This window comes from Muntiacus reevesi, chromosome 13 (assembly GCF_963930625.1).
Source record: "Muntiacus reevesi chromosome 13, mMunRee1.1, whole genome shotgun sequence".
Taxonomy (NCBI): Eukaryota; Metazoa; Chordata; class Mammalia; order Artiodactyla; family Cervidae; genus Muntiacus; species Muntiacus reevesi.
This window is the reverse complement of record NC_089261.1, coordinates 19492509-19518691: the sequence shown is the minus strand read 5'-3', so window position 1 is coordinate 19518691 and position 26183 is coordinate 19492509. Positions and strand designations below refer to the sequence as shown.

General features: G+C 42.0%; 2 protein-coding genes across 6 annotated transcripts in view; one reads left to right on the top strand and one right to left on the bottom strand.

Moving 5' to 3' along the window:
- Positions 1–4200, top strand: part of KDM2B (lysine demethylase 2B) — a 114284-nt gene extending 110084 nt beyond the window's left edge. For all 5 annotated transcript variants that reach the window (XM_065903867.1, XM_065903868.1, XM_065903869.1 and 2 more), the window contains one exon: positions 2885–4200. In XM_065903867.1, coding sequence (XP_065759939.1) covers positions 2885–3066 — 182 coding nt within the window. In that variant the 3' untranslated portion in view covers positions 3067–4200. The remainder of the gene's footprint in view (positions 1–2884) is intronic.
- Positions 4201–7434: 3234 nt separating this feature from the next.
- Positions 7435–25922, bottom strand: RNF34 (ring finger protein 34). Its single transcript, XM_065904177.1, has 6 exons — positions 25814–25922; positions 13917–14135; positions 12287–12694; positions 10702–10800; positions 10241–10442; positions 7435–8373 (listed from the first exon to the last, which is right to left on the bottom strand). Exons 1-6 carry the CDS (start codon positions 25817–25819, stop codon positions 8183–8185), a joined length of 1125 nt encoding a protein of 374 aa, XP_065760249.1. The 5' UTR covers positions 25820–25922; the 3' UTR covers positions 7435–8182.
- Positions 25923–26183: the final 261 nt, after the last annotated feature.

Here is a 26183-nt window from a genome sequence, read left to right as displayed (position 1 = left end):
CCTTCAGATTTTGAGCTCTTGCTGTTTGTTTACCTCCACTTTTCTTAACAGCCTACATTGCTATTTCTTGTTTATTTTTTCACTCAGATGCTCTTTTTGTTAACTTGCCTTGTAGAGCATAAGGACTACTGTTCTTAAATTCTCTGCACTGCTGCTGCATCCTCCCCCACCCAGTCTTCCAGTTTGTGTGGTTAAGTCACTATTATTTACCACATTATGGCCATGCATGGATTGTCCACTGTTGACCCAAAGTGTGTATTATGTTTCTTTCCTTGCACAATTTTTTTGTTTTCCCTAGAGTTAATAATTGCCTCCTTTTTGTTTGCTCAGTCTCTGAACAGACTCTAAAACAGACTCGAGTACTATTCTTTACCCTCATGAACTCGTCAGGCCCTTAACCAGTCTTGGTAGGAAACCACCCTCCTACATTTCTTTCCTCCTGTCCCCACTTGAACTTGACTGCCTCTGCCATCTGCACATCTGCTTCCTAGGATTGCCTTGGTCTCTGTCTTGTGTGGGGGCCCCTCTTTCCTTGGTCCTGTATCTTCTTTCTTGGTTTATCTGTTTGTTTGGCGGAGGACATAATCCAGACCTCCTGTGTCTGAAATGGTTTCATTATACCTATGTTGTAAGATATAATCAATCTCTCAACTTGGAAATATATGTTCTGTGGTTCTGGAAAATTTCCTTGAATTATTTAATTTCCTTCCCTTCTGTTTTCTTTCTTTAGTAGTCTTTTTATACCTTTACTTTTCCCCCACCTCTTGTCTTTTGCTCTATTCTCTGGTTTTCCCCCACTTCTTACACAGTTCATAGTTCACCCTTGAACAATTTAGGTACTAGGGGTGGAGCCCTCTGCAGTGGAAAATCCAAATATAACTGATGGTTGGCCCTTGGTATTCACACTTCCTCCATAACCTCAGATTCAACCACAAATTTGTAGCACTGTAGTATTTACTGTTGAAAAACATGGGCAGATAAGTTGACCTGCACAGTTCAAACACGTGTTGTTCAAGGATCAACTGTAATGAGTTTTTCATTTCTGACATATGAAACTGCTTTATTATGTAGGTCAAAAATCACATATTGGCAGTTCTCACATGGGTTAGCCTATATTTTTAACTCAGAACTTTTGGAGAGTGGTCTGTTCTTGTTTCTTGGACCAGATATTGTCCATCCTGAGAATACTGGTAGTTATATTTTCTTCTCCACATAGACCATGCATTCCTTCAGAAGCAGTCAGTGGGCCTGCCTAAGGGGCTTCTCTCAGTTCTGTCGTCAGCATGTGGTTTTCCATTCAGCTGATGGGCTGCTCTTGGGACAAGGTGGGAGCTTGGAACTGTAGATGTCATTGGGTGGTCAGCATGGGGAAATCCAGACTTGACATCTATCCATTTTTCCTCTTAAGCTGGTCAGAGTTGCCCAAGGACACTTTCTTGACCTCCCAGCTGAAGGGTTCAGGCCAGGCTGCTGGTGTTCTAGGGCTTGGCAGGAAAGGAGTCTGGGGCTCTCAACAGTCAGCAGGTAAATTTCCCTGTAGCCCCATTTTTCAGTGGGCCCTCCTGCCTTCCACAGTGCCTGGTGGTGCCTAGTCTAGAGCCTTTCTCTTGCCCAGAGACAAACTCCCCTTTTCTGCTGGGGAGTCTTCCAGCTTTATACGTCTGCCCTTTACAGGGTTTATACACCATCCTTTCTCACTTGACTTTTACAGTAAGATTATGGGGGCAAATATTTGAGGTATTATGAGGTAAGGGGATACCCTTGGAAAATCTGAGGTGTTAATCTTCCAAGTCACCTCTTTGGCAGCATCCTTGTCACTTTCCCATCTGCCTGGCTAGCATGGGAGGCAGACAGCTTTCCATCACCACTTGTTTTAAGTTCATTGTTCAGGATTGGATTTTATTGACATTGTCTGACATGTGTATCTAAGACTTTGAGCATTTGTGCAAGGATGTTGTGCAGGCCTGAGGAGAGTGCTCTTTGGTGACTCGTGGGGTGCTATGACGTGACTTCTTTGGACCACCTCCTAAGCTGGAGGGACTGTGACATATGGAGCTGGCACGGGCCTTGTGTGCATTACTGCAGTTCGCCCTTACTGTTAACATTTGTTCCTACTCAATTCAATAGCAAAATGAAAGTATACATACTAGTGATGACAAGCAAAGGTCAGTAATACCACTGAGATGAAGGAATCTCCAGGCTCAGAGTAGGGACTTGGCCTCAGTTGGATGAGAGCTGGCACTGCAGCTCATTGGCTGAGGGTTCAGTTCTAAAAAAAGAGTATGACAGACCCCAAGTCCACATTGATAAAAATACTCAGTTGACGGTTTGGAGTTCCGATTTTGCTCTCTGAGGATGGAATCTCTCCAGCCACTTCTAGTGCATTGGTTTCCTACGTGGGTTTGAGGTAGACATTCCACGAAAGGGGATCAAGCATGTGGGGCCTTGCAGTAAAGCACTGGTGTCCAGGGGAGCAGGAGGGCCCCGAGATGGCCTTACAAGTGTCCTCACTCCCCCAGCATCTCTTCCCTGGGAATGAGCAGGTAAGCACACAAGAGTGTGTAGAGAGAGGTGTTCCTCAGTAGGAGTAGACATGAAAAGCAAGCTGTTTTCATGTGTTGTGTGATCTTATCTGTAAAACAATATGGACAGGACCTGTTGATGTGAGAATGTATACATGTAAGACTCTTAACATGGGACAAGACTCTGAGCAATTTCACTTGGAACTTGTGGGTGTTTTTCAGGCATGTATGAACCTTTGTAAGTAGTAGAGGAAACCAGCCCCCATCTGAGGAGACTGAACAGGAGAGCTGCTAGGGGCTCAGGGGAAGGGGGTCCTCGGTTCCACGCCTCCTCCACCTCACCTGTGTCCTCTTCCCTCCAGATTGCAATAAGGTGACTGACCAGTGCCTGTCCTTCTTCAAACGCTGTGGGAATATCTGTCACATTGACCTGAGGTACTGCAAGCAAGTTACCAAGGAAGGCTGCGAGCAGTTCATAGCCGAAATGTCTGTTAGTGTCCAGTTCGGACAAGTGGAAGAAAAACTCCTGCAAAAACTGAGTTAGTCCAAGGACAAGTATGTAAATATGGGGTGAGGGGAGGGGATACGCCAGGGGAGGGGGAAAGACTACAAAAACTAGGGCCTTTAAATATTTTCAATTTGGAACTTGGAACAACAAACCCCAAACAATTCCCTTTTGCAAGTCTTGCCGAAGGAGAAGCCAGTCTGCCACCGTTTGGGGGATGAGCGAGCCTGGTGCTTTCCTCTGGTCTTTCTGAATCAAAACCGCACTGCTTTCTGGACCATTGCTCAGGCGGCCTTTACCGAGAAGACATTCCCGTTGGAGAGGAGGATGAACTTGGGCGACATTCTCTTACTGAAGCATGAGCTTAGGAAATTTTGGGGGGGTGGTGGTGTTTTTGTTTTGGACATCTTACTCCTGGCAACTTTGGGGGTTTTGGTGTCAACATAAAGTGGACCACACACCACATCTGCCGTCTCAACATGTTTGTTTGGTTTTGTTACATCTTACATTATGCAGAACTATTTTTGTACAAATTGTTTAAAAGTTATTTATGCAAGGTTTGAATGCATACCAGTGTTTTTATTGTTTTGAGATTGCCAACTTTCCTGGTTTCCTTAAGGTAGGAGAGAACTTTCCCTGTACTTCATACAAACCCATCTATACATGTGCCCAGATCCGGCAAAGCAGGCTAAGACCTCCAGTTAAAAGCATGTCTAACTGGAAGTTGAGAGTCTGCTTTGTATGTCAAGAAATTGCATAAGCATGATGTGGATATTTGTAAATTATAGTCAAAGTGAGAGAGACACTTTGCTAAATTTCCTCTGTATAGAATTCACCCTTTTTTTTTCCCTCAAAATTTTGAAATTCAGACTTCAGCCTTTGCACTCAGGAGGGGTTTGCTCCAGCATGAACTCTTATATTCTACATAGATCTAATTTATACATTGAGTCGAGAAATAGAATAAATGACCCAACACAGCCTTTTCTTTTCTTTTTTTTTTCTCTCCTTTGAAGTGAGCTGAGTTCTCATTTGAGGTTTAGAACATGGCTGTTGCCCAGTTGTAAAGTTACGCATTCATAAGTGCCATTGTTGTAAGGTGTTGTTTTCCTAGACCTTCCCTGATGCGGTTTTACCTTTGCTGAATTTGTATAAACAATTGTACAAAAAAACCCACTCTTGGACTTTGAGGGTTTTTGTTCTGGGGTGGACTGGAAGTCTGACTGGGAGGTCCAGAGGCCAGAGTCTCGGCACCAGTGTTATATATTCTGAAGCCAGACTAGGTATCATTTGTTAGTCACCAGTGAAATGCAGCAGCCACTTGGTACATGTTTTTCCATCTTCAGAAAGAGATCTTGCTGTTTGTAGCTAATAAGGTAACATCCACATGTAAGAATTAGGTACAAACTGCTTTAAGGGGCAGAGTGGCTTACCTGTGTGGTTGCCTCTGACCACACCTGTATAAGGTAACTTCCACAGCCACTTGGCATTTCCACTGCCAAAGAGGGGGGATGGGGGTCCACTTGCTCAGACTCCAGTGGAGGCAATTCAAGGAGACCACAACCTGCACTGGTGACCTTGGGCTGGGGTGGCTGGAGGCCCTTAGCTAGGAGGTAACTGCTCCAGGTAGGACGTCAACTTGAGATCACAGAAAGATGCAACTAGTCATCTGAAAATAAAGATAGCCCAGCTTCCTTCCTCAGTCATCAACAGAACCACCAGACTTGGGTCTCACGGGACTAGCCTTTCCCACTAATAGTCATTTCATACTCACACCACCACCCCAATCCTTTTTTTTTTTCCCCCATGGTGAAATGGTTTTAGATCCCATTTAGGTCTATGCCGCCTATTCATTTAAATTCAGAGATCCTTTCTGACTCAAACTGGAGACATCTGAAGCTGTTGCACCCTGGAATTTAACTCAAGGGATGCATTTGACAGAGGTAAGATTAGTTTAACACATGATGGTTTGTTTGTAAAAATGTGGCTTACCTTTACAAGCCTGATCACTCATCGTGGAGCACCCACACCAGAGGTCAAGTTGCAGTTTTCTTGGCAGCCTTAGTGCTGCGAACCTCTGAATAAGAGTTACCCTGATGTCCAGTAAAGGCATCTTCTTCTTTGGGAACTGCTGAAGGGTGACAGTGGTTTCCAGGTGGAACCTTGGCATTAGAAACTGACCCTGTTTTCCGGTCACGTTTGTAGTGCGCTGGTCACAGATTACCATTCCCCAGGTGTACCAAACAATCCAGTTAAGATTATATAGTAAGTCCCTTACACACAAACAAGTTCTGTTCTGACAGCACATTCCTAAATTCAATTTGTTCTGAAGTCCAACAGAGTTAGCCTAGATAACCAACTAATGTAATCAGATATATAGAACTATACAGGTTTATAATATTTTGGACACAAATACCTAAAAAACACAAACGTTTCTAATCTTCTAGTACAGACTTTTAAGTACAGTACCAGCTACATCACTGCTGCTTTTACGCTTGCTTCCAGACATCCTGGGCTTGAAATAAACACTGTCTTCTCTACAGTATTGTGAAGTACACAACCACTTGTAGAGGATGCATGCACATGACAATGTATGCCAGGTATGTGAACTAACTCACGTGACTGGACATGTGAGCACATGTTCACAACTTGAAGGTACATTATGTTAGGGTACTTAGTATATCCCAGTACAGACCTAGTCCTTAGAAAATGAGCTTTAGAGGAGGCTGGGCCAAGCTAGATGCTTGCAAACAGCTATTTTGAGCCCAAATATATCTGATGAAGTAATGGAAGGCACATAAAGTATAGGGAGCACTTCCTGGGTAAGACCACATCTTAACCCAGGAAAGAGGACAGGCTCCAAACCTCCTTCCTCGAGGATGCTGACCTTGACAGAGATACCATGGCCCATCGAATGGCATCCTTCTGTACCACGAGGATAAAGAGACATCACTATTCCCTTGTGGATCCATATGACAGGTTACCTATTCAGAAATAGAGACATGACTTGCAGCTAGAAAATGCAGCTTCCAGACAGACATGTTTGCTCTCTGCCAAATAAATTAGTACCTTATTATTCCAACATATTAGACTGAAAATGTGTTTGCTTCTTACTAAGCCAAGGTTGTTTGAAAATGCTACCTAAGAAGATCCACCACTGAAGTTTTTGTTCATTGCTAAAACAAGCACCTGATAATATATATAAGTCCAAGAGGAAACTGTAAATAAGCTGTTTTCAGCTGAGACTATGAGCAAACAAATCTCAATTTTCTAATTTAACTTCAGATAACACCAATACCTGCTGCTTGGCTTCTATTTAGGTGTGTTTACTATCTCACCCACTAGCCTAGATTTGAAGACCCCTCCACCAAATTAGTGATTTGTGGGTAATGTTGAATTTCTGGAGTTCACTGTCTGACTAGAAGTACAGATTAAGTGCACATATAGCTTCAGCAGGGGCTGAGCTCTGGGTCTGCAGGCAAGCACAAGAGAAGAGGTTTTGCGACTATCCACAAAGCATTGGTTTACATGCTTTGACCCTATCAGAAAATGTAGAAAGGCAACTTTATTTCATAGCTAGCCAAACTTCCAGACTTAAGCACAGCGGGGAAGACTATTTACCTTCTTTGCTGTAATTTTCAAGTCTTGTTCATTGACTTCTGGATCCTGAGCACCTGAAGGCACGCGTTACCCACTGCACAGAGTCAAAAGATAAGAAACCCACAGGACTCACCCAAAGAGTTCTGTAATTTCCCCAAAACACACCTCCTTACCAGCAGTGGGAGTGAATCCACAGTTGGTCTCAATTCAACCACCGTGGTCAGAATTAGATCTAAAAGAAAAGAGATTTCAGATCATTAATATCCCAAGAACCTTTTTTGCATAAGTTAGTTTCTCAGGTTTACATCTCTGGTATTAGAGGAGTTAAGAAAAAACATTAGAGCTAGGTTCAAATTCTGAGGTGGGGGGCTTATTTTATTAAAAAAACTTTCTTTGGTTTCACTTTTTCTTGGCTTCACAGGATCTTATTTCCCCGATCAGGAATTGAACCCAGCCGTAGGCAATGAGAGCACAGAATCTTAACCACTGGACCTCCAGGGAATTCCTTGTGGTGACTTTTTAACAGATTTTAGACAAGTTTTTTAATTTCTCAGAGATTGAGTTCCCCATCTGTGACATGAGGTAATACATATTTGGAGATAACCACAAAGGACCTGGCACAATACCTGATCACAGTAAACGGTGAAAATGTAGTTAAACTTACCATTAAGTCAGCAGCCCAGGGTAGATGGGGGCAACATCTTTGAAGGTGCTCCTTGCTCTCCTGAAGGAGGTGCTGGACCAGGTGTGGACACCCATTCATGCTGTACCCAAGTGAATTAAGAACTGACCAGGAATAGTGTCCATAAAAACATTTCTTAAAATCTAATTTTATTCCTAAAGTTCAAATTAGCTAGTGGGTAGCACTGAAAATACACTTTCACTATACAAAACAGTGTAAACTGATTACACGTTAATAAAGAATTTAACACACACACTTCTCTAATGAAGGAAGCTAGATGCAGCCCTTGCTAGAAAAAGCTGTACCTGAACAAAAATTGACACGTTTAGTCTAAGGCCCTGGCAGTTGACTATAGAATGTCAGTTGTTCCCAATGACAGTTGAAACGCAGAAAGAGCAACAATGTGGAAACTTACATTCATCAAATAGTAGCATTTAAAATATACATGACTAATAAAATGAACATTCAGAGGTGCCACTGCTCAGCATGTACCGTGTCAGCCATTTGCAGACAGTGATCTCATCCAAAGAGAATAGAAGTTTCAAACATCTGAGTTAAAAATAGGACGAAGGAGAAACAAGAGAAATGTCCTGCAAAGAGAGCAGTAGCTGATGCCATAAGCAGTCCACTTGAGCAAGGAGTCATCAGAGGCATTGTGAGGGAGCCCAGCAGAACCTGGGAAACTGAGCCTGTGCTCAGGCTGACGGGCGTATGGCATGAACCAGTGTGGCCGCAACTCAGGATGAATCTTTCCCGTCCCCAGTTAGGAGTGAAAATAATTTTTTAAAAATAGCTTTAGCTTTCAAACAGGAAGTTTCCAGTCTCCTTCTGTGCATGGAAATGTCCAGGATGGAGCTCAGCGCAGGGGGCTGGGCTTCAGGACTTGAACACGTGCACAGCGCGCACCACGTACTGCCGGCAGATGGGACACTCGCTCATGCGCTTGCCACACTTGGTGCAGGTGACCATGTGCCCGCACTCGAGCAAGACGCAGTCGATGACGGCATCCATGCAGATCCGGCACAGGCTGTCGTCCTCCTCGTCCTGCAGCTGCAGCCGCTCACCATCTGAAAGGCAACAGAGGGCTGGGGTGGTGGGCACGGCCGTGGAGGGACCCAGTGACCCCACCATGAGAAGCAGTCCCCACTTCTTCACACCTCGCTTCCTTCCCCTAGAAATGACAATAAGGACACCTCGTAGAGTTGTGTGAAGAATAAATGAGAAATGCTAAGCTGAGGGCCAGGGATGATGTGCCTAGCAAATGTTAGCTATTTAATTCTATTTTATGTTGCTGTTGTTAGTTGCTAAATCGTATCAGACTCTTTTGTGATCCCGAGGACTATAGCCTGCCAAGCTCCTCTATCCAAGGGATTCTCCAGGCAAGAATATTGGAGTTGGTTGCCACTTCCTCCTCCAGGGGATCTTCCCGACCCAGGAATCAAACCAGTGTCTCCTGCATTGCAGGTGGATTCTTCACCACTGAGCCACCTTGGGACCCCCAATTCTATTTTATAGAATACATAATACAAGGTTTTTGTGATAATGATGGCCTGCTTCTGTAAACAAAAATGAAGAAACCCAGACTGGTTGATACAGGAGCCTCAGAGTCAGAACACGACTGGAATTTCCAGCCCAACTACATGGCCTTGAGAAAGTCGCAGACTCCAGAGCCTCAGCTCTGGAGGAAGAGTGTGAGGAAAGTTTATTAAAGTGTCATACATTGAGTTGCCTGTCATTGTGGGAAGGCACCCCCTGAGGCTTGGAAGCATCTTAAAATTAATCTGTGTTTCTGGTTATGATAGTACTATGATAGTACTATTTGAGTCTACTCAAAAGGGACCTTCTGGTTCTGAACAAGAAAGGTGTGGAATGAGTTTAAAAAGTTCATTGCAGCCTGAGATTTGGCCACAGAGCTTTGGAGAGTGAGGTTTCCCCTTCTAAAGGTCACAACGGGAATCATGAAGAAGGTTAGAAAAAACCGAATGGGAATCCAAGCTCAAAGGGTCAGTAGTCCAGTAGTCCCTGGATTTAAGAGAAGTAAACACTGCCATGTCAAGAGATTCTTGTCCTCTGAGGTCCTAGTTCTCGGCCCACACCATTAGTGGAAAGTAGGTAGAAAGCATGCATGGAATAAGATGACACATGAGCCTCTGAAGGCTCCAATGACTAAGATGCCTGTGTCTACTATTGTGGCATCATCTTAGAAACAGGTGTGCCAAAAGACTTTCTGCGTATTTTGGGCATACACCTGTTTACCAACCAATGCTGTGTTATAACCAGCTTTTAAAGACAAAAATTCAAGATGATAAAAGTTAATGATGGGAGGACTGTTTTTGAGATTAGAACGTAATATCTGTCAGTCTGAACACCACTGAATTCTTTTCTCTTGCGTATAAATGCTCTGTGGCCCTGACCCTTTACTAGCTGAGGATTTCTGCTCCACACTCCAGTATGTAGTTTAGAAGTTCTTAACCTCAGTTTTTCACAACTTTTCACAAATTAGAAACCTACTAATACTGATGCTATGAACTACTTAATATCTTGGCCCTAGGGAATTTTTTTCCCCACTGATTATCTCAATTGTAGCTTTTAAATCCTAAGTACCAGCTTGCAAGACAGGTGAGTGAGAAAAGAAGACTTTTTATAGATCCAAGGAATTTCATTAGAGTTCTAACAAATTATGGCAAGAAAAAACAGACTGAACAAATGATTACCTGACTCACCAGCAATGGTGAAGCAATGGTGATCTCAAAGCCAACATCGCATAATGAACCTACTGCTTAAAAGATCTATAAACAGCTTCATATGACTAATTCACATTCAAAGGATAGTTTCTCAAAAATAAACTGGACTTCATTGTGACACAGACAGCCCAGTTTTAAAAAGCTTAAAGAAGGCTACTCTAAGGACAAAAAAACGGAAAAATAAACCTACATGACTTTTGGTTTTCTTCATTCTCTTTGTATAACCGGTTTACTTTCTCTACTAGCTCCCATTTTTCACAACAGCCAGAATAGTTGACGAAATTCCGAGCCAGGATCTCCTTCAGCTGGCGCACGCTCATCCCTTCTACATCCTCAAGGCTTGATAGGTCAGACAGAGAAGCTCTCACTCTCTTCTTGGCGAGGCCAGGCATCTGAAATCACAGAGTATATCCATTACCTCTGTTCCTGCAAATCTAGCAAGGAAAACAGCATACTGCCTTCACCCTATGGATATCACTGGTCCTGGAGATTCGACCCAGACTTTTCATGAGTCCTTGTTGTGTTTTATATGCTGTGCTGCATTCAAACTAGAAGCAACAACCTGTGCTAATCTAGCGGAAGTCCACATGGACATTTTCCCTACAAGGGTGAAGACGTGTCAGGAAAATCAAATTATACAGGCAATCTCACCCGCTCCTCCAAGTTTTCTTCATCATCATCGTCATCATCGTCATCGTCATCATCTTCATCTTCATCTTCTGTGTTTGCTGAAGCTATTTCACTGGGCTCCTACACACATAATGGATATTAGGTCAGGACTTTTCTAGCAGTTATCAACTCATCCTTATCACTGGAGAAAACCCTTCTAGCCATCCTCCCTAAGAATGACCCCGACACCTGGTACACTCCACACCTTCCCAGGGTCCTGAGAGCTACTGCCCCTCCCAAAGAGTCGGGCCCCACATGATTCTCTAAACAACTAACCTTCCATAATTATCTCACAAGTCAAATACCTATGAGAGTGTGAATCTGTAAAAATCTAACCAGAATATTAACTCCCCAAGGAGTTAAGAAGGGCCCATCACAGGATACCAAAGCCAATAGTGTATGAAACTGTACTGTGTCCTGATCAAAGGACCTGCACATGGCTAGTTTAACTGGAGCCTCTAAGATACAGGTAGAAACTAAAGCTCTAAGATCAGCCCTTGTGTCAGGGCTATTTGATTTCAAAGATCTCAGTCCTACTATCTCATACTTAGACATTCTAATTCCAAACAAAGCTTTCTAGAATAATTCACTGATGATGGATGCTAGTTCTAGTTTTTAGAAGTTCCTCAACCATCAGATACTTTTTTCTTTAGGGAGAACAGAAAGCCTATGTCAATTTCCAATTTCAAGTATTCTATCCTAGTAGTTCACAAGCATCATATTATAATACCCAAAGCCCACACCTCCTGAGTAGTGTCACATACCCCAAAGTGACACGAAGGTCAGACACATGCGTCTTGTGTTTGCATCATAATTGTGCCAGCTGCCATTTGGCAAACAACAAAATGCCTAACTTGGGCTTATTTAATTTATGACTATTTAGAAAGCAACTAGACCACATTTCCCTCTGGTTCTAGCCTCTTTCCTCAGAGGAGAAAATTAAACATGCAGATAAATGTTCAAAACAATTCTTTCAGCATTTTAGAATCATTCATATATACAAATTGGATATTAATTACAAGCCCTTGCATGTTATTCCATCAGAGTGCCTAAGGACCTCACTGGGACAACATTCTGCACTGGCACTTCTTTGAAATGAGTAAATAACCGTATCGTGTTGCTAATTCACATGGCTCTTTCCCAATATCTAGATGAGCACAACTTTACTGTAGCAAGACAACTGGGCATTAGGTTACCTTATAGTTTTCACGGTCACTGACACACAAATAGTAAACATTTTTACTAGTTCTAATAGTAAACACAAATAGTAAAAATGTTTACATCCTGTAAACATTTATGTGCTACATTTCACGGCCATTATTTCAACAGCTAGTATTTAACTACAGGAGATAAGGAAACTGAGGTAACTAAGGTCAAGAGACTGATGAGCTCTTTTCAGAACCTTCGTACAGCACCCAAGTGCAGAGCCTCAGGGGAGCCTGCAGGCGCGGAGTTCAGCAAAACGTGGCACCTCTGCTCAGCAAGGAGCCATCAGCCCTGAAGGCCCCACCACACTGGCCAAGAGCAGATGATGTACCAGGCCCTTGGGGTAGCTGCACCCTCGTACCTGTGCCAGCGCTCCAGATCCTAAGGTCCGGTCTCCACCCATAAGCTCTCCCTGAAACGAAGATGCAGTAGCAGACGGGGCTGTATAGTTTGAAAAAAATGAGTGTGTAAAAAAGCTAGAAGTCTGGGACCTTGAGGAATTGAGACTGCTCGTGTCCAAATCGTCCTCAGAGCCCAGCCGATGGTGGCACAGGACCAGGTCCACCAAGTCTTCTTTCTCCCGACAGGTATCGATTGGTATGTTTCGAAGGATGAGATACTGTCGGAGATCCTTCACTTTCAGTCGCATTAACTGAGGGCGCTGAAAGGCGGTCTCTTGTAATAAGTGACAAGTGGAACATCTACGGAGATTTTCTTGTAAGACCGAACACACGGAGCAAAAATCTTTCTTGCAGTCACAACATACATGCTGAAGAGACAGAGAGAAAAGAAGCGTTTAATGAGAGCCAGACATAAGCCACTGCAAAAGCCCTAGTTTTCCTTTTGCCTTCTATTAAAATTAAATTTTAGTTTTTATGAAGCCCCCCATGGCACCAGACCCATGGGCATTTCGTGTTCTCAAAGCTGTGAAAATCAAAACAGTCATTGCTGAGGCAGTCTGGATTCACCAAAGTTCAAATATAGCCCTTTAAGAAAAATATACTCTTGTGTTAATGAATTAAAACCTTTCCACCCATGGGTGCAAACATGTAATTAGCAAAGCAGAGCTGACTTGAACCACATGGAGCGGAAAAGCACAGGCAAGCACAAACTCTCTTCCTGTTCTTTTCCTGTGAAAACTTCCCCGTTTACAGAGAAGGGGGGTTGTTCACATGAAACAAACACAACGTTGTTCATCAACTATATCCAACATAAAATAAAAAGTAAGTAAAGAGAAGGGGGAAAGCCTAACACAGAGAGGAAAAGAGAAAGGCAACTGATCTCTCAGCATCAAGTCAAGCAAACAGAGGATGCCACTTCACAATAATCTGTATCCTACAGAGCCTTAAATCACTATCAAAGCCATTCCATGAGCAAAGCTTAAAGATACTAAGATGTGGTCATTTCTGCTTGGGGTTAGGAATACCAATGCTTGTTAACACCTTGTTCCTTAAGTATTTTAAAGGACTGAACTGACAGACTGGGAGATGACATAGCAATATGATGGTACTCAGAAAGAATGACTTTCTGTCCTAAAGAAAAATAACTGTTTTAGCCCAAGTGTGGTATGTTGAATCTTTAAACAATAGTCAATATTAATATACTCACTTCTTCACTTGAGTTCATATGGGTAGGGAGACATTTTTTTGAAACTTGAGGTCAGAGCTATAGTAAATCAACTCTGAACACACTGTTGACTAATTAAATCTTTTGCTTCAGAACGTAAGCAGCATCAGGAAGAATCAAAGTGGATAAACAAAGTCAGAGTCCAGGAGAAAGGATGGCTGAGCATCGTGAGAAGTAATAGTGTCTAGTCAGAAAAATTGAGCAATGATACACAGCCCCTTCAACTTAGTACTTTTCCAAATGGGAAATGGTTATTAGGACTAACTTTTTGACAGGTATAAGAAGAAATGAAAGTATTCAAAATAACATACAGTTGAGAATTCTGACACATAAGTTTTTAGTATGTAACATTTCATGCAACTCACCTTCTTTCTAAAGACTGAAAATGAAAGTCCACAGGCTTTGCAAACTATATTAGGCCCTTCTGTAGATGCTGGTGGGTAAGCAGAAAAATCAGAATTTGGTGTAAATCTGAATGGACCAGTGCTTCCTGCAAATCCAGATTGCTGGCCCCTGACAGCTCCAGTCCCCATGACTTCATTCAGTAGCCCACAGCACGAAGCCCACATAGACGTAGCACCCGCCTGAAAAGGAACAAAAACAGGCATCAGTTTAAAGCTGAGTGGAACCTAGGCTCTCTGGGATTCTTAAGGAATGCCATTCTGCAGAAGCACGTTTGCCCTAAATAATTTTGAGATTGTGGGGGTTTTTTTTTTTGGCCACACTGCCTGGTCTGGGATTCTACTTTCCTGACCAGGGATTGAACTGGCATCTCCTGAAGTGGAAGCATGGAGTCTTAATTACTGGATCACCAGGGAAGTCCCATCGAGATTATATTTTTAGCATCAAAATTTTAAGCTATTTGACAGTGGGTTGTTTTCTGGTATTTACAAAGAATATTTGGCTTTGGGGATACTCATGATACACTGTTAACAAAAGGAGAAGATATAACGTGAACCCGATTTCATTTAAAAAAAAAAAAAAGCCCACACATAAATGCTTAGAGATGTGCATACAACACAGAAAAAAAAAGAAGACTGGATAGAAGTACATGCTGTGTGATATTTGGGGTTTATGCTTATTCCCCCTCCCCAGATTGTTCTTTATCTAAAATTCAAATTTAATTAAGTGTCTTGTATTCTACACCTGGCAACCTTAAAGACTGGTGACCACAGATAGCACTGTTCTATAGGCTGAAGCAGTTTTTCCTATCATTTAGCAGAAATAATATAAATTCAAATTATTTAATTTCGTTAAACTTCGGTCCTCTCATTCCTCTCATTTGTAACTGGACATAATAAACTGTGGCATATGAATACTTTTTTGGTTTTTTTAAAATGACTGGGAAAACATAAAAATGCCAACTGAGGCGCTCTCTAGGTTTTCATGTAGATCTCATGTAACTTGTTTTTTGGAGTTTTCCCCTGCTTTCCAAATCTTTATAAAGAAAATATTAGGGACTTCCCTGGTGGTGCAGTGGTTAAGAATCTGCCTTGCAGTACAGGGGACGCAGGTTTGATCCCTTGTCGGGGAACTAAGATCCCACATGACACGGGCCAACGAAGCCCATCACAGAGTTCTCCAGAGCCCGCACGTCACAACTAGAGAGCTGGGATGCCACAATGAACATCCCGCTTATTGCAACCAGGACCCAACACAGCCAAATAAATAGATATTTTTTTAAAAGAATATATATATTAATTTAACATTAAGGAAATATTTTTACAAGCAAACTGAGAATACTGAACACAATTTTTGATGACTCGATAACCATAATGACGTTATGAGGTCTAAGGGCTATTTTCTATACCACTAAGTGGCTTGAAACTAATATGCTGCCTTTTATGTTTTCTCCCATCTCTTCCCTTTCTGTGAATCATCACTGCTATCATTATAGCTACCTCTAGCAACTTTTTTTAAACTGTACTCAGAAACCTGATAACCAAGCTTGTAGGAACTGTATATAAAAATATATTTTCAGTGAGGGCTTTAGGCATTTTCCCATGCTAAAAACAAAAAGCTACAGTGTTTGGAACCAGTGAGCTCTTGCCCCTTGTCCTGATTCTTAAGCATATTCTAGACTCTAGATAATGTGATAAGTAATGGAATTCCAGGTAGGTGAGGTCTTACAAGTTAAAAGGGCAAAACATGACAAGAGTACACTGTTCCCTTCATTATCTAACTCTGTCAAATATTTACTATTTGTCCAATGAGCTCTTAAAAAAAATTTCTTATAAACAATTTTAAAAGGTTATTTGGAATGTTATAGAAGGATCTTGCCATTCTTACTACTACCCAGAAGGAGTGTGTGTGTGCGCTCAAGTGCTCGGTCGTGTCTGGCTCTTTGTGACTCCATGGACTGTACCCTGCCAGTCCTTGGGATTCTCCAGGCAAGAATACTGGAGTGGGTTGCCATTCCCTTCTCCAGGGGATCTTCCTGACCCAGGGACTAAACCCTTGTCTCTTGTATCTCCTGTATTGGCAGGCAGGTTTCCACCACTAGCGCCACTTGAGAAGCCCAGCAGAAGTAGTATGCTATGTTAAATACCAGGAAAAGAGAAGGTAAAGAAACATGAAACCACAATACAAGGTTCAAATAGTGTTAAGCATCAGGGTCACTGACTTAAGTATTATATGGCTTCAAACCCTATAATTCTCAAGAAATAGTGATCCCTTTAAAGTCAGGTTAGTTATAAAGGATTAATCTGCAGTGCTTTAAACAGTGAGCTCTTAAAACAACTGAGAATGTTTTCAGAATATTCAACTTGCACATAATATTTTGGGGGGAATACCTCAACTACAGAAAGTACCACCAGGAGAAACTTTTTTCATTCTAAGACTTTAAAGAAGTATAGTTTTGAGAAACTTTAGCTTCCTGCTGACCTAGCTTCTAAATGATTAAATTGTTGTTAGGACCCTTTTAATTCCTGGGTGATATTGTCTTAACTCCAGTGAAAATTCCTTGTGAACAGAACTTCTTTCCTCCACAGCATATAGTTGCATCACTATGACTAATTGATAAATAACTCTGTAAAAGGTTTCATTATGATACTTCTTTAAAAGGGCAATGTAATTAAATTTTTTCTGCTACCTAAAAAGTTCAAATTGTGTCTTGTTAAGAAAGAGTAATAAAGATAGAAAAAATTCTGAACTTGCCGGTGGAAAAAATGAATGATACTTCCTTTTAAAAGTAGCTCTGTTGCACATTTTGTTCTTTCTTTCCCAAAACACTTTTACAATGAGAGTAAAGGAAAGATACAAATTTTCAAACCATGTTAATGAGTGCAACCATTAAAATTCTAGGCTGAAAACACACACAGTTCTGATGAAGGGAATAGAAGAATTTGTTTTTGGGAAAACAACTGAATCTCTGTGTAGACATCAATATTGAAGGGTAACAATTTCATCCAATTCCTCACATTTCTGTAAAGGGGAGAGAACTTCCTCTTCATTCCCCAGAAGGGAAAATAATGGAAAGAATGCTTCTTTCAGTTATTTCATTATAAAATAAAAATTAAAACACAAAGCCCAAGCCAACTCCCAGAACACTGTCCCAGGCAAAAATGTGTTGCTATAACCTAATATTTGGTATAAATCAGCCAAAGACCATACCAGAGGGGAAACAAAAGAAAAATCTGAAACACTGAAAATCTGTTTCCGCTTCCTTAGATCTGTGAACTCAATTTTGAACAAAATCTCCCAAAATGAGAATAATCTCCCAATAAGAGAATGTTTCTCACATCCCGGTGAAGAGTAAATCTACCTGTGTGTACTGTCACCCTCTGACAGGAGCATTGGTGACACTCCAGCCTTTCTCAAAAAGTGCAGAAATTTCAAACAGTGGAAGCCCAGTTACCAGTTTTACTCTAGGTACCTTTCTTTACTGTCCAGCATATCTTAAAAACTTCATTTCTATTTCCCCTTTAAGACTGTGTTTTCTGGCACCCCAGTGCTGAAATGAAAGTGATGTCTTTAGTGATTCGACCTCCCCCACTTCTTTGGCACAGGTATTTTTAATCCTGTACTACAGGAGCTGCTGTCACTGCCTTTCACTAAGGAGTTGCCTAGGCCAGTGAAACTGCCCTTAAGACAGTAGTTGGACTGGCCAGGAGAGCCATAAAAAATACTGAGCCCCAAGATTCTTTTTTTCCCCCCCAAGACTCTGATTTAACTAGTCTGGGTACAACCTAGGCATCAGAATTTAAAAAAAAAAAAAAAAAAAAAAAATTCCCTCTGTGGGGGAGGCTCATCAGGGAGGGGACATATATGACTGATTCGTGTTGACGTATGACAGAGACTACCACAACAATGTAAAGCAATTATTCTCCAATTTTAAATTTTTTTAAGTATAATAAAGAAAAAAAAAGTCAACCATTAAAAAAATTCCCCATGTGATGTACATGTACAGGCGAGGTTAAATGGTTAACAACTGCTGAGTCTAGATTTCTCGTTCCTGCCTCCATCATTTCAGCTGGAGAATCACTCAGAGATTCCAAAGTGGAAGAGGCTGTAGTTACTTCTGAAGCCTGTGCCTCTAGAGTTCTAGGACCGATACCTCCATCTCATGCTCCTCGTATACACGACCTGTGTACACGCCCCACCCCATGTCCCATCCCCAGGTCCCAAGCAGTGGGGTATGCTTTCAGTTTTTCCTTTCCCTCCATGGTTTCCCCTAATTCTTTCAGAAAGACTCAGCCTGAGTTTTCAACAATTTACTCTGATTCTTAAATTAGTTCCTCTCCTTTACCACATATTATTAGCCTGGAACTTAGGCTGAAATCTGATGCCGTTCTTCATTTTATTTGTTCTTTGCTTTTTTGCCCACATTTCTTATTTTCTAACTTATTCCTCTATACTTTTTCTTGTGTGCAATCTCCAATATTGGGAGAAAGACAGTGATTTCTGCATCCATCAAAAACAGCCATTGTGCAAACTATTTTTGTCACTCTTCACCTCTAAGTTGAAGGATCCATGCAAAAGATGAAGCTTCCAGGCTTGGGCTCCATCTCCCTGACTTCCATTAGTATGTTTCATCTTCTAGCACTTTCCCTTAAAGTCCTAATTGCCTAAATTTCTTCTGATGTTCCCTTGGGCACAAGGATCCCTCCCTAACAACTGTTACCTTGCCATTCAGCTAATAGTACTTGAAGTGTCATATACTAATCTTTCCCTTTCAAATCTATCCAAACTTCTGTTACTACTTGATATTACAGTTCCAGGGCTTCAGATGGTGCAGGGAAGAATCGGCCTGCCAATGCAGGAGACACAAGAGAATTCGATCCCTGGGTGGGGAAGATTCCCTGGAGGAGAAAATGGCAACCCACTACAGTACTCTTATCTGGAGAATACCTGGACAGAGAAGTCCATGGGGTTGCAAAGAGTCAGACACAACTGAGTACACAACACACATACATAACAGTCCCATTTTTCAAGTGACAGAATCTACGAAAGCAATTAAGGAACAATTTAAGAGCATTTTCGCAACAACTGAATTGAATGTATGCTCTTAGGAAGGAGGCAGGTAGGGGAACATGAATTTATTCTCTGAGCTTTTGACTCTCTGACTCTGCTACATTTTCTTGGAGACCAGTTACCGAATCGAAGAGAGTCATAACCAAAAAGCCCCCTTTCTTGCACCCTCCCCCAAAGAGCTTTAGAGACCCAACTTCATGTTCTTTCCAATTCTGTTTTCCCTATCCTCTAAGATTTTCTACCAGTTTAATCAGCCTGCATTCTCTTATTTTGCTTTTATTCACACTCTGCTCATCTTCTGATAGTAAGATGGAAGCATATTTTCCAAACTATTCCATTTTCTTCTGAATATTCTGAGCAAACACAATTTCTAGGCAGATAGTACACAAGACACGGCTCTTTGGTTTTTGGATTTGCAGTAAATTCAATGAGTTGTTGCTATGCCTCAGTTACAAAGAGGTGTATTACCTAAATATAGGTCACACCCACCTTTCAGTTGCTTACTTTGTTAAAAAAAAAAAAATCTACTACCCTTCCATGAGAAAAGACGAAGTTTGGAACTCTGAAAACTAAAGCTATGATCTGGGTATATGTGACTAACAATTCTAAACCTTACTTGGGAACATGGTTGACAGCAGGAGTCAACAGACTAAACCACATGAACCTAAGAAGTTAGAAGGAACAATGATCTATAAAGATGGCGACATTTCCTCTCTTGGCCATTAATATAGTTCAAAAACAACATAGAGAATAACTGAATAAGGCAACCATCTAATTATATCTGGCACAAAACTCCTAGCTCAGGGAATTTAGCTGTTTTCAGCTGATTTTCTAGCCATCAATGACTACTAAAAATAAATGACTTTCTTGATAAACCTAATCCCTTTCCTACACACCCTATTAGACTAAAATTATTTTTGAATAGATTAGCCACAGAACCATGGCCTGCCTGGCATCAGTTAAGAACCAGATATCATATTAAAAACTTACATGACCCACAGTAAGAAATTAAGTTCTAAAGTTTCCTATCTGAACTGCCCCAGACACCTAGATCTCTTCATGTTATTCTGGTTTCCAATGCCAGCTCTTATTTTATTTTTTTTCCAAAGCCAGTACACCAAGATCTTAGGGAGCCAATAAGACTATCTTTGTGTGGTTTTTTTTGTTGTTTTTTTATTTTGTTTCCCATTCTAAAACTGAGTAAAGAGATAAGACAAATAGAAATTTAAATATTTGCTTTTTTACTGGTAACATCAATAGGAGAACATGACTTTAGCTCTGCAGCCAACTGTTCTTGATAACATGTCACCCAACTACCTACACAGCTGGCCAACAGCAGCTTACCATCCAGCTAACCAGAGTGTCATCCCAACCAAAGGAAGTGAGATCTGAGAAGGTCCCAGGAAAGTACTGAGCCAAGCATGTTTAGCTCCTTTGTTAAGATCACCAACATAGAAGTTTCTCTTTATTTTCTAATAGCAGAAAGGCTGAAAGTGTTCCTTCTGTAGTTTCTTCCTAGAGAAGGAATAGGAAAGTCCCTCTCCTCCAGAGTGGTACAGAGCAGGGGCAGGGACTGTTATTCACAAACCTAAACAATTTGCAGAAGAGTGGGACTAACAGTTTCCAGTGCTGTGACACTTATTTCCACAACAGTACCAGACCACCAATTTTATAAGCACTCTCTGGTGTTCCTCAGTCAGAGTCACAATAGAGGCCCATTCTGAATCATCATTTTAGTCAACAAAGGCAAGAAGAAACGTGTTGTTTCTTTGGGAAAGCAGCAGCCCAGCATTCTTTCTGGCACAGTGCCAGAGTTTTTGAGTGGCTCAAGGTTCAGCTGTTGCCTGTGTGTGTGTGTGTATGTTGTGTGTGTTGAGTGACTCAAGGTTCAGCTGTCTCTGTGTGTGTTCTAATGTGTTTTTTAGAATAGCTAGGAGTTGAGGGCGGGGGAGACTTCTAAAATGCTCAGCTGAGAGAATTAACAAAAAGTTTACCACAAACTTTGCTCTTCTAAACTATATCAGGATGTGATCCCTCTTAATGGGCCCACCAAATGTAACAGTAGCCAAGCAGACTAGAATGAGGAATAAGAAAAGCTATACTGACTTCCATGAAGACTAAATCGGAAAGCAGGGGGAGTTAATGGGTTTGAAAACGGCAAAAAACTAAATGATCATGGGTGCTGTGCTTACTTGCTCAGGCATGTGCGACTCTTTGCGACCCCATGGACTGTAGCCAGCCCGGCTCCTCTGTCCCTGCCTGGGATTCTCCAGGCAAGAATACTGGACTGGGTTGCCATGCCCTCCTCCAGCGGACCTTCCCAACCCAGGGATCAAACCCAGGTCTCCCACATTGTAGGCAGATTCTTTATGGTCTGAGCTATCAGGGAAGCCCAAAAATACTGGAGTGGGTAGCCTATCCCTTTTCCAGGGGGATGTTCCTGACCCAGGAATCAAATCAGGGTCTCCTGCATTGCAAGTAGATTATTAGCTGGATTACCAGGAAAGCTAAATGATGTAAATGATCATGGTCTAAATCATTTGCTTTTGATTAAACTAGGTGATCATGAAGCCACCTCCTAAGTATTGTTTGCTTCAACTCTAAATGTGGTAATAATTTACACAGTTAAGGATAAACCTAAAAGTTTCCATTTCAGAAACATTAGTTTTCTTGGATGCTGTAAGAAGTTATAAGGACCAGGCAGGAATTCAGTTCTACTAGTGGAAGCTTCTTCAGAGAATTCAATCACCACAAACTCTGTCTTTAAACTCTGAACAACCTTCAGTTTGCTGAAACTCAATGTCCTTATGTTAAACAATAAGAAAAGGTGTTTCAAATCTCAATACCCATGATACAAAAGAGTAAGTTCTACAGTTTTAATTTTAATGAGGTTAAACTTCCCTACAGAACTTAAAGTAAACCAGAAGAAACGGTTACGATAATAAGCAAAAACCTTTACCCTATTTAGAGCCACTGGAGGAACACAGTTCCTTAAAACATCAAAGGATTTCTTACTGAAACTGGTGCTTCAACTGAAATACAATACGCCAGCAACTCTGCCACCTTAATGACGAAGTATTAGGCCATATACCACAAAGGAGGAAATTCTGCATCCTAAGTTCTTTCTCTCATACCATATGGACATTAAGTAGGCTGCAAAAATAAATGCTAGTCTTAAAAATGTAATATTTTTATGCAAGACAATTGGCCAAATTGATTGATTTTTACAATAATGTGTTCTGGAGACCATAAATGTTGTCTTCTTTCTGTTTGGGTTTTCTTTTTTTAAACAGTATACTTAACCCTTAGCACCACTCCCCCACTTTTCAGGGAAAAGAGAAGGAAAAAAGAGATTACATTAAACAGATTCCTTTCTTCTTCATGTTTCATTTTTTAATTTGGAACAATGAACATTATTAGTACAATTAAGGGGGAAATCAATATAAATATGGAAAAACAGGAAGGAGGATTAAATCAAACTAACATAAAACACACACCAGCAAAGCAATGCTCAAAATGCTCCAAGCTAGGCTTCAACAGAACGTGAACCGAGAACTTCCAGATGTTCAAGCTGGATTTAGAAAAGGCAGAGGAACCAGAGATGAAATTGCCAACATCCGTTGGATCATCGAAAAAGCAGGAGAGTTCCAGAAAAACATCTTCTGCTTCACTGACTACGCCAAAGCCTTTGACTGTGTGGATCACAAGAAACTATGGAAAATTCTTAGAGATGTGAATACCAGACCACCTCTCCTGCCTCCTGAGAAATCTGTATGCAGGTCAAGAAGCAACAATTACAACCAGACATGAAAGAACAGACTGGTTCCAAACTAGGAAAGGAGTACGTCAAGGCTATATATTGTCACCTTGGTTATTTAACTTATATGCAGAGTATATCATGAGAAATGCCAGGCTGGATGAAGCACAAGCTGAAATCAAGATTGCAGGGGAAAATATCAGTAACCTCAGATAGGCAGATGACACCACCTTTATGGCAGAAAGCAAAGAGGAACTAAAGAGCCTCTTGATGAAAGTGAAAGAGGAGAGTGAAAAAGTCAGTTTAAAACTCAACAGTCAAAAACTAAGATCATGGCATCTGGTCCCATCACTTCAAGGCAAATAGATGGGGAAACAGTGACAGACTTTACTTTCTTGGGCTCCAAAATCACTGTAGATGGTGACTGAAGCCATGAAATTAAAAGACGCTTGCTCCTTGGAAGAAAAGTTATGACCAACCTAGACAGCATATTAAAAAGCAGAGACATTACTTTGCTGACAAAGGTCTGTCTATCAAAGCTATGGTTTTTCCAGTAGTCATGTATGGATATGAGAGTTAGACCTTAAAGAAAGCTGAGTGCCGAAGAATTGATGCTTTTGAACTGTGGTGTTTGGAGAAGACTCTTGAAAGTCCCTTGGGCATCAAGGAGATCAAACCAGTCAATCCTAAAGGAAATCAGTCCTAATAGTCATTGGAAGGACTGATGCTGAAGCTGAAGCTCCAATACTTTGGTCACCTGATGAAAAGACCCTGATTCTGGGAAAGACTGAAGGCAGGAGAAGGGGATGACAGAGGATGAGATAGTTAGATGGCATCACCGACTCAATGGACATGAGTCTGAGCAAGCTGTGGGAGTTGGTGATGGACAATGAAGCCTGGCATGCTGCAGCCCATGGGGTCACAAAAAGCAGGACACAACCGAGCGACTGAACTGAACATACGATACTAATCTGTATTTTCTTAAAATCCCTTATAGGAAGTTAATTAGATACTACTCTAAGGTAAAACAGTTACTTGAATCTTTGAGACACAAGCCTATTTCAAAACAACGTTTTCTAGACACTTCCCAAAAAAAATTAGAGGAGGAAAGTAAATACCCATTTTACACATATATTAAAATCAGCTACTGTTCCTGGGTTTGTATGTATTTATCTGATTGCTTGACTTTTAAATCAATTTTAATTCCAGTGAAAGAAGTACTTGCTTTGATGTACATTCATATGTTAGAATTTCATGACATCAGGAATCAATGACCCTGCCCAGAAATCTATAGATGACACCACATAATTAATCCCAGTGAGGAACAAAGTTAATAAACAGCTCAAATCCTAAATTTTATGAATCCAATTTTCACAGAAACTTAAATGGAAAACAGAATCTTCATAATTGTCTTGTTCAGACTGGTCTATTAGGTCTGTACTTTGTTTCACAGTATATAGGTCTTTTTACATTTTCAAATCCCATCCAATTTGGTTTCTAAAACTTCAACTCAGAAAGCAGCATCTTCCACCTAAATTCAAAAATACTGCTGAAAAGATATCAACGCTGGACTTGCCCCTCACTCTCTCCTTTGACACCTTGTTTCTTGGTGGGTCACAAATTTAATACTAATAAAGATACTAACATTCTTTGAGGCGTTATGTATAAAGATTCCTGCTTTGTTTTTGGATCTTATTAATAAAACACAGTAAGATGACGGTTTTCAGCAAAGAAAGCTAGTTTTAGATATTTTAATAGGTAAATTCAAAGTTGAAACATTTTATACCTGAAATGGGAAGTTAAAATAAGCTCTTTGAATATACTCACACTTAACATCCAGTTCAGAAGTTACCTATTCCAAAAATCTTCCTTGCTTCCTATAGCCAGAGAAAATCCTTTCTTGCACCTGAGGGTTTTGCATTTTTGATACCTTACATAAAATTCACCCTCAGAATGTGGTCTCTTGAGAATGTCTCTTCTTTTTTGGTTGGCAAACTCCCAAAGGATGGGATTGTATTGTGAATTACTTCTATGCATAATATATCCTTCTTAGCTAACATATGGGAAATGTTCAACAAAATATTTCCTTGGGGCTTTGTGAAAGTAGAGTTTTAAGCCAGCTGTTCACTCTGTTATTTTTCTTAACGCACGGTCAATCACACCTCTTCACGGAACTTAAAGAAACCATCTAGGTCTGAAAGAGTATCACCTTATGACTCACCCCACTTTGTTTGAATCAATACTTGAATTGATTGTTGTACCCAGAGTTCTTCAGAACTCTCAGCGATCGAGTTGAGAGAATCAGTTCCGAAAAGTGGGCCAGAATCTACCCCCCGTTCCCCTAAACTTCTCACTCAGTGATGCTCCCACGCTCTCACACCCACCTTGGAGACTCAAGCTGTCAAATTACTTGCTGCGTACCTAGCGGCGATGGAGACACATTGGGTTTGCTAGCGCTCTAGGTCACGGCCCCAGTGTTAAGCCTGTAAACAGATCCTTCAGGCTGGGATCCCCGCCCCGAGGCATTTCTAACAGGGAGCCTAGCCCGAGCCTTTACGACTCTCCGCACCACTCCTTTTCCCTTCGTGCTGTGGTTGCCTTTCTGCGACAGTTCCCCGGTGCTCCCGACATTTGAGTTCGTTCAAGGACTCGGGACGGGAGAGGGCATGCTGTGGGCAAAGGCACACAGGGTGAGGTGAGCACCAGCGGGTCTGCCTCCGGCCCCCAAGGACGCGGACAGGGCCCGGCGCCGAGAGGGGCCCGCCAAGCATGAGGGCGGGGGGCGCCCGGCCTCGGCCTCGCTGACCGAAGCGCTGTGGGAACTGGGAACGGCTGACAGCCCAGGACACCCACCCTGCGGGTCAGGGCCCCAGACGCCGGTCGGGGTTCCCCCCGCTCCCCGCCGCCCCAGGTCTCCGCGGAGCTCTCCGTGGTGCCGGCGAGGTAACAGCTGAGGGGAAAAGAAGGCGCTTCAGGCGCCCTGGTCAAAGAGCAGCGACGAGGACGGACTGCCCGACCCCACCGGCCCCTCACCTTCATGGCCGCGACCGCCGCGTCTGGGTCGGCTCTGCCAGGGAACTCAGCAACATAGCAGCTTCTAGCACTACCGCCCTCCTTCCTTCTGGGCGGCGATTACGAGGCCTTTCGAGGCGACCCAGCGTCCAAACGTAAGGGGCGTGGTCACGCCCGCTGCGCGCCCTGAGTGGCGGCCGAGTCGGCCAATCCGAAGCCGACACTCCGGGGGCCGGTCACCAAAGCTAATAAAGGGGCAGGAATGGGGCGGGGCCTCTAGCCGTGAAAGGAAGAATCCATTCCGCCGCAGACGGAGATGGGTGGGTCTGAGGGGTGCCGGTAGGCACATTCCCAGAGGTTTTCTTCATTGGGTCGCTGAAATCGGAGTCAG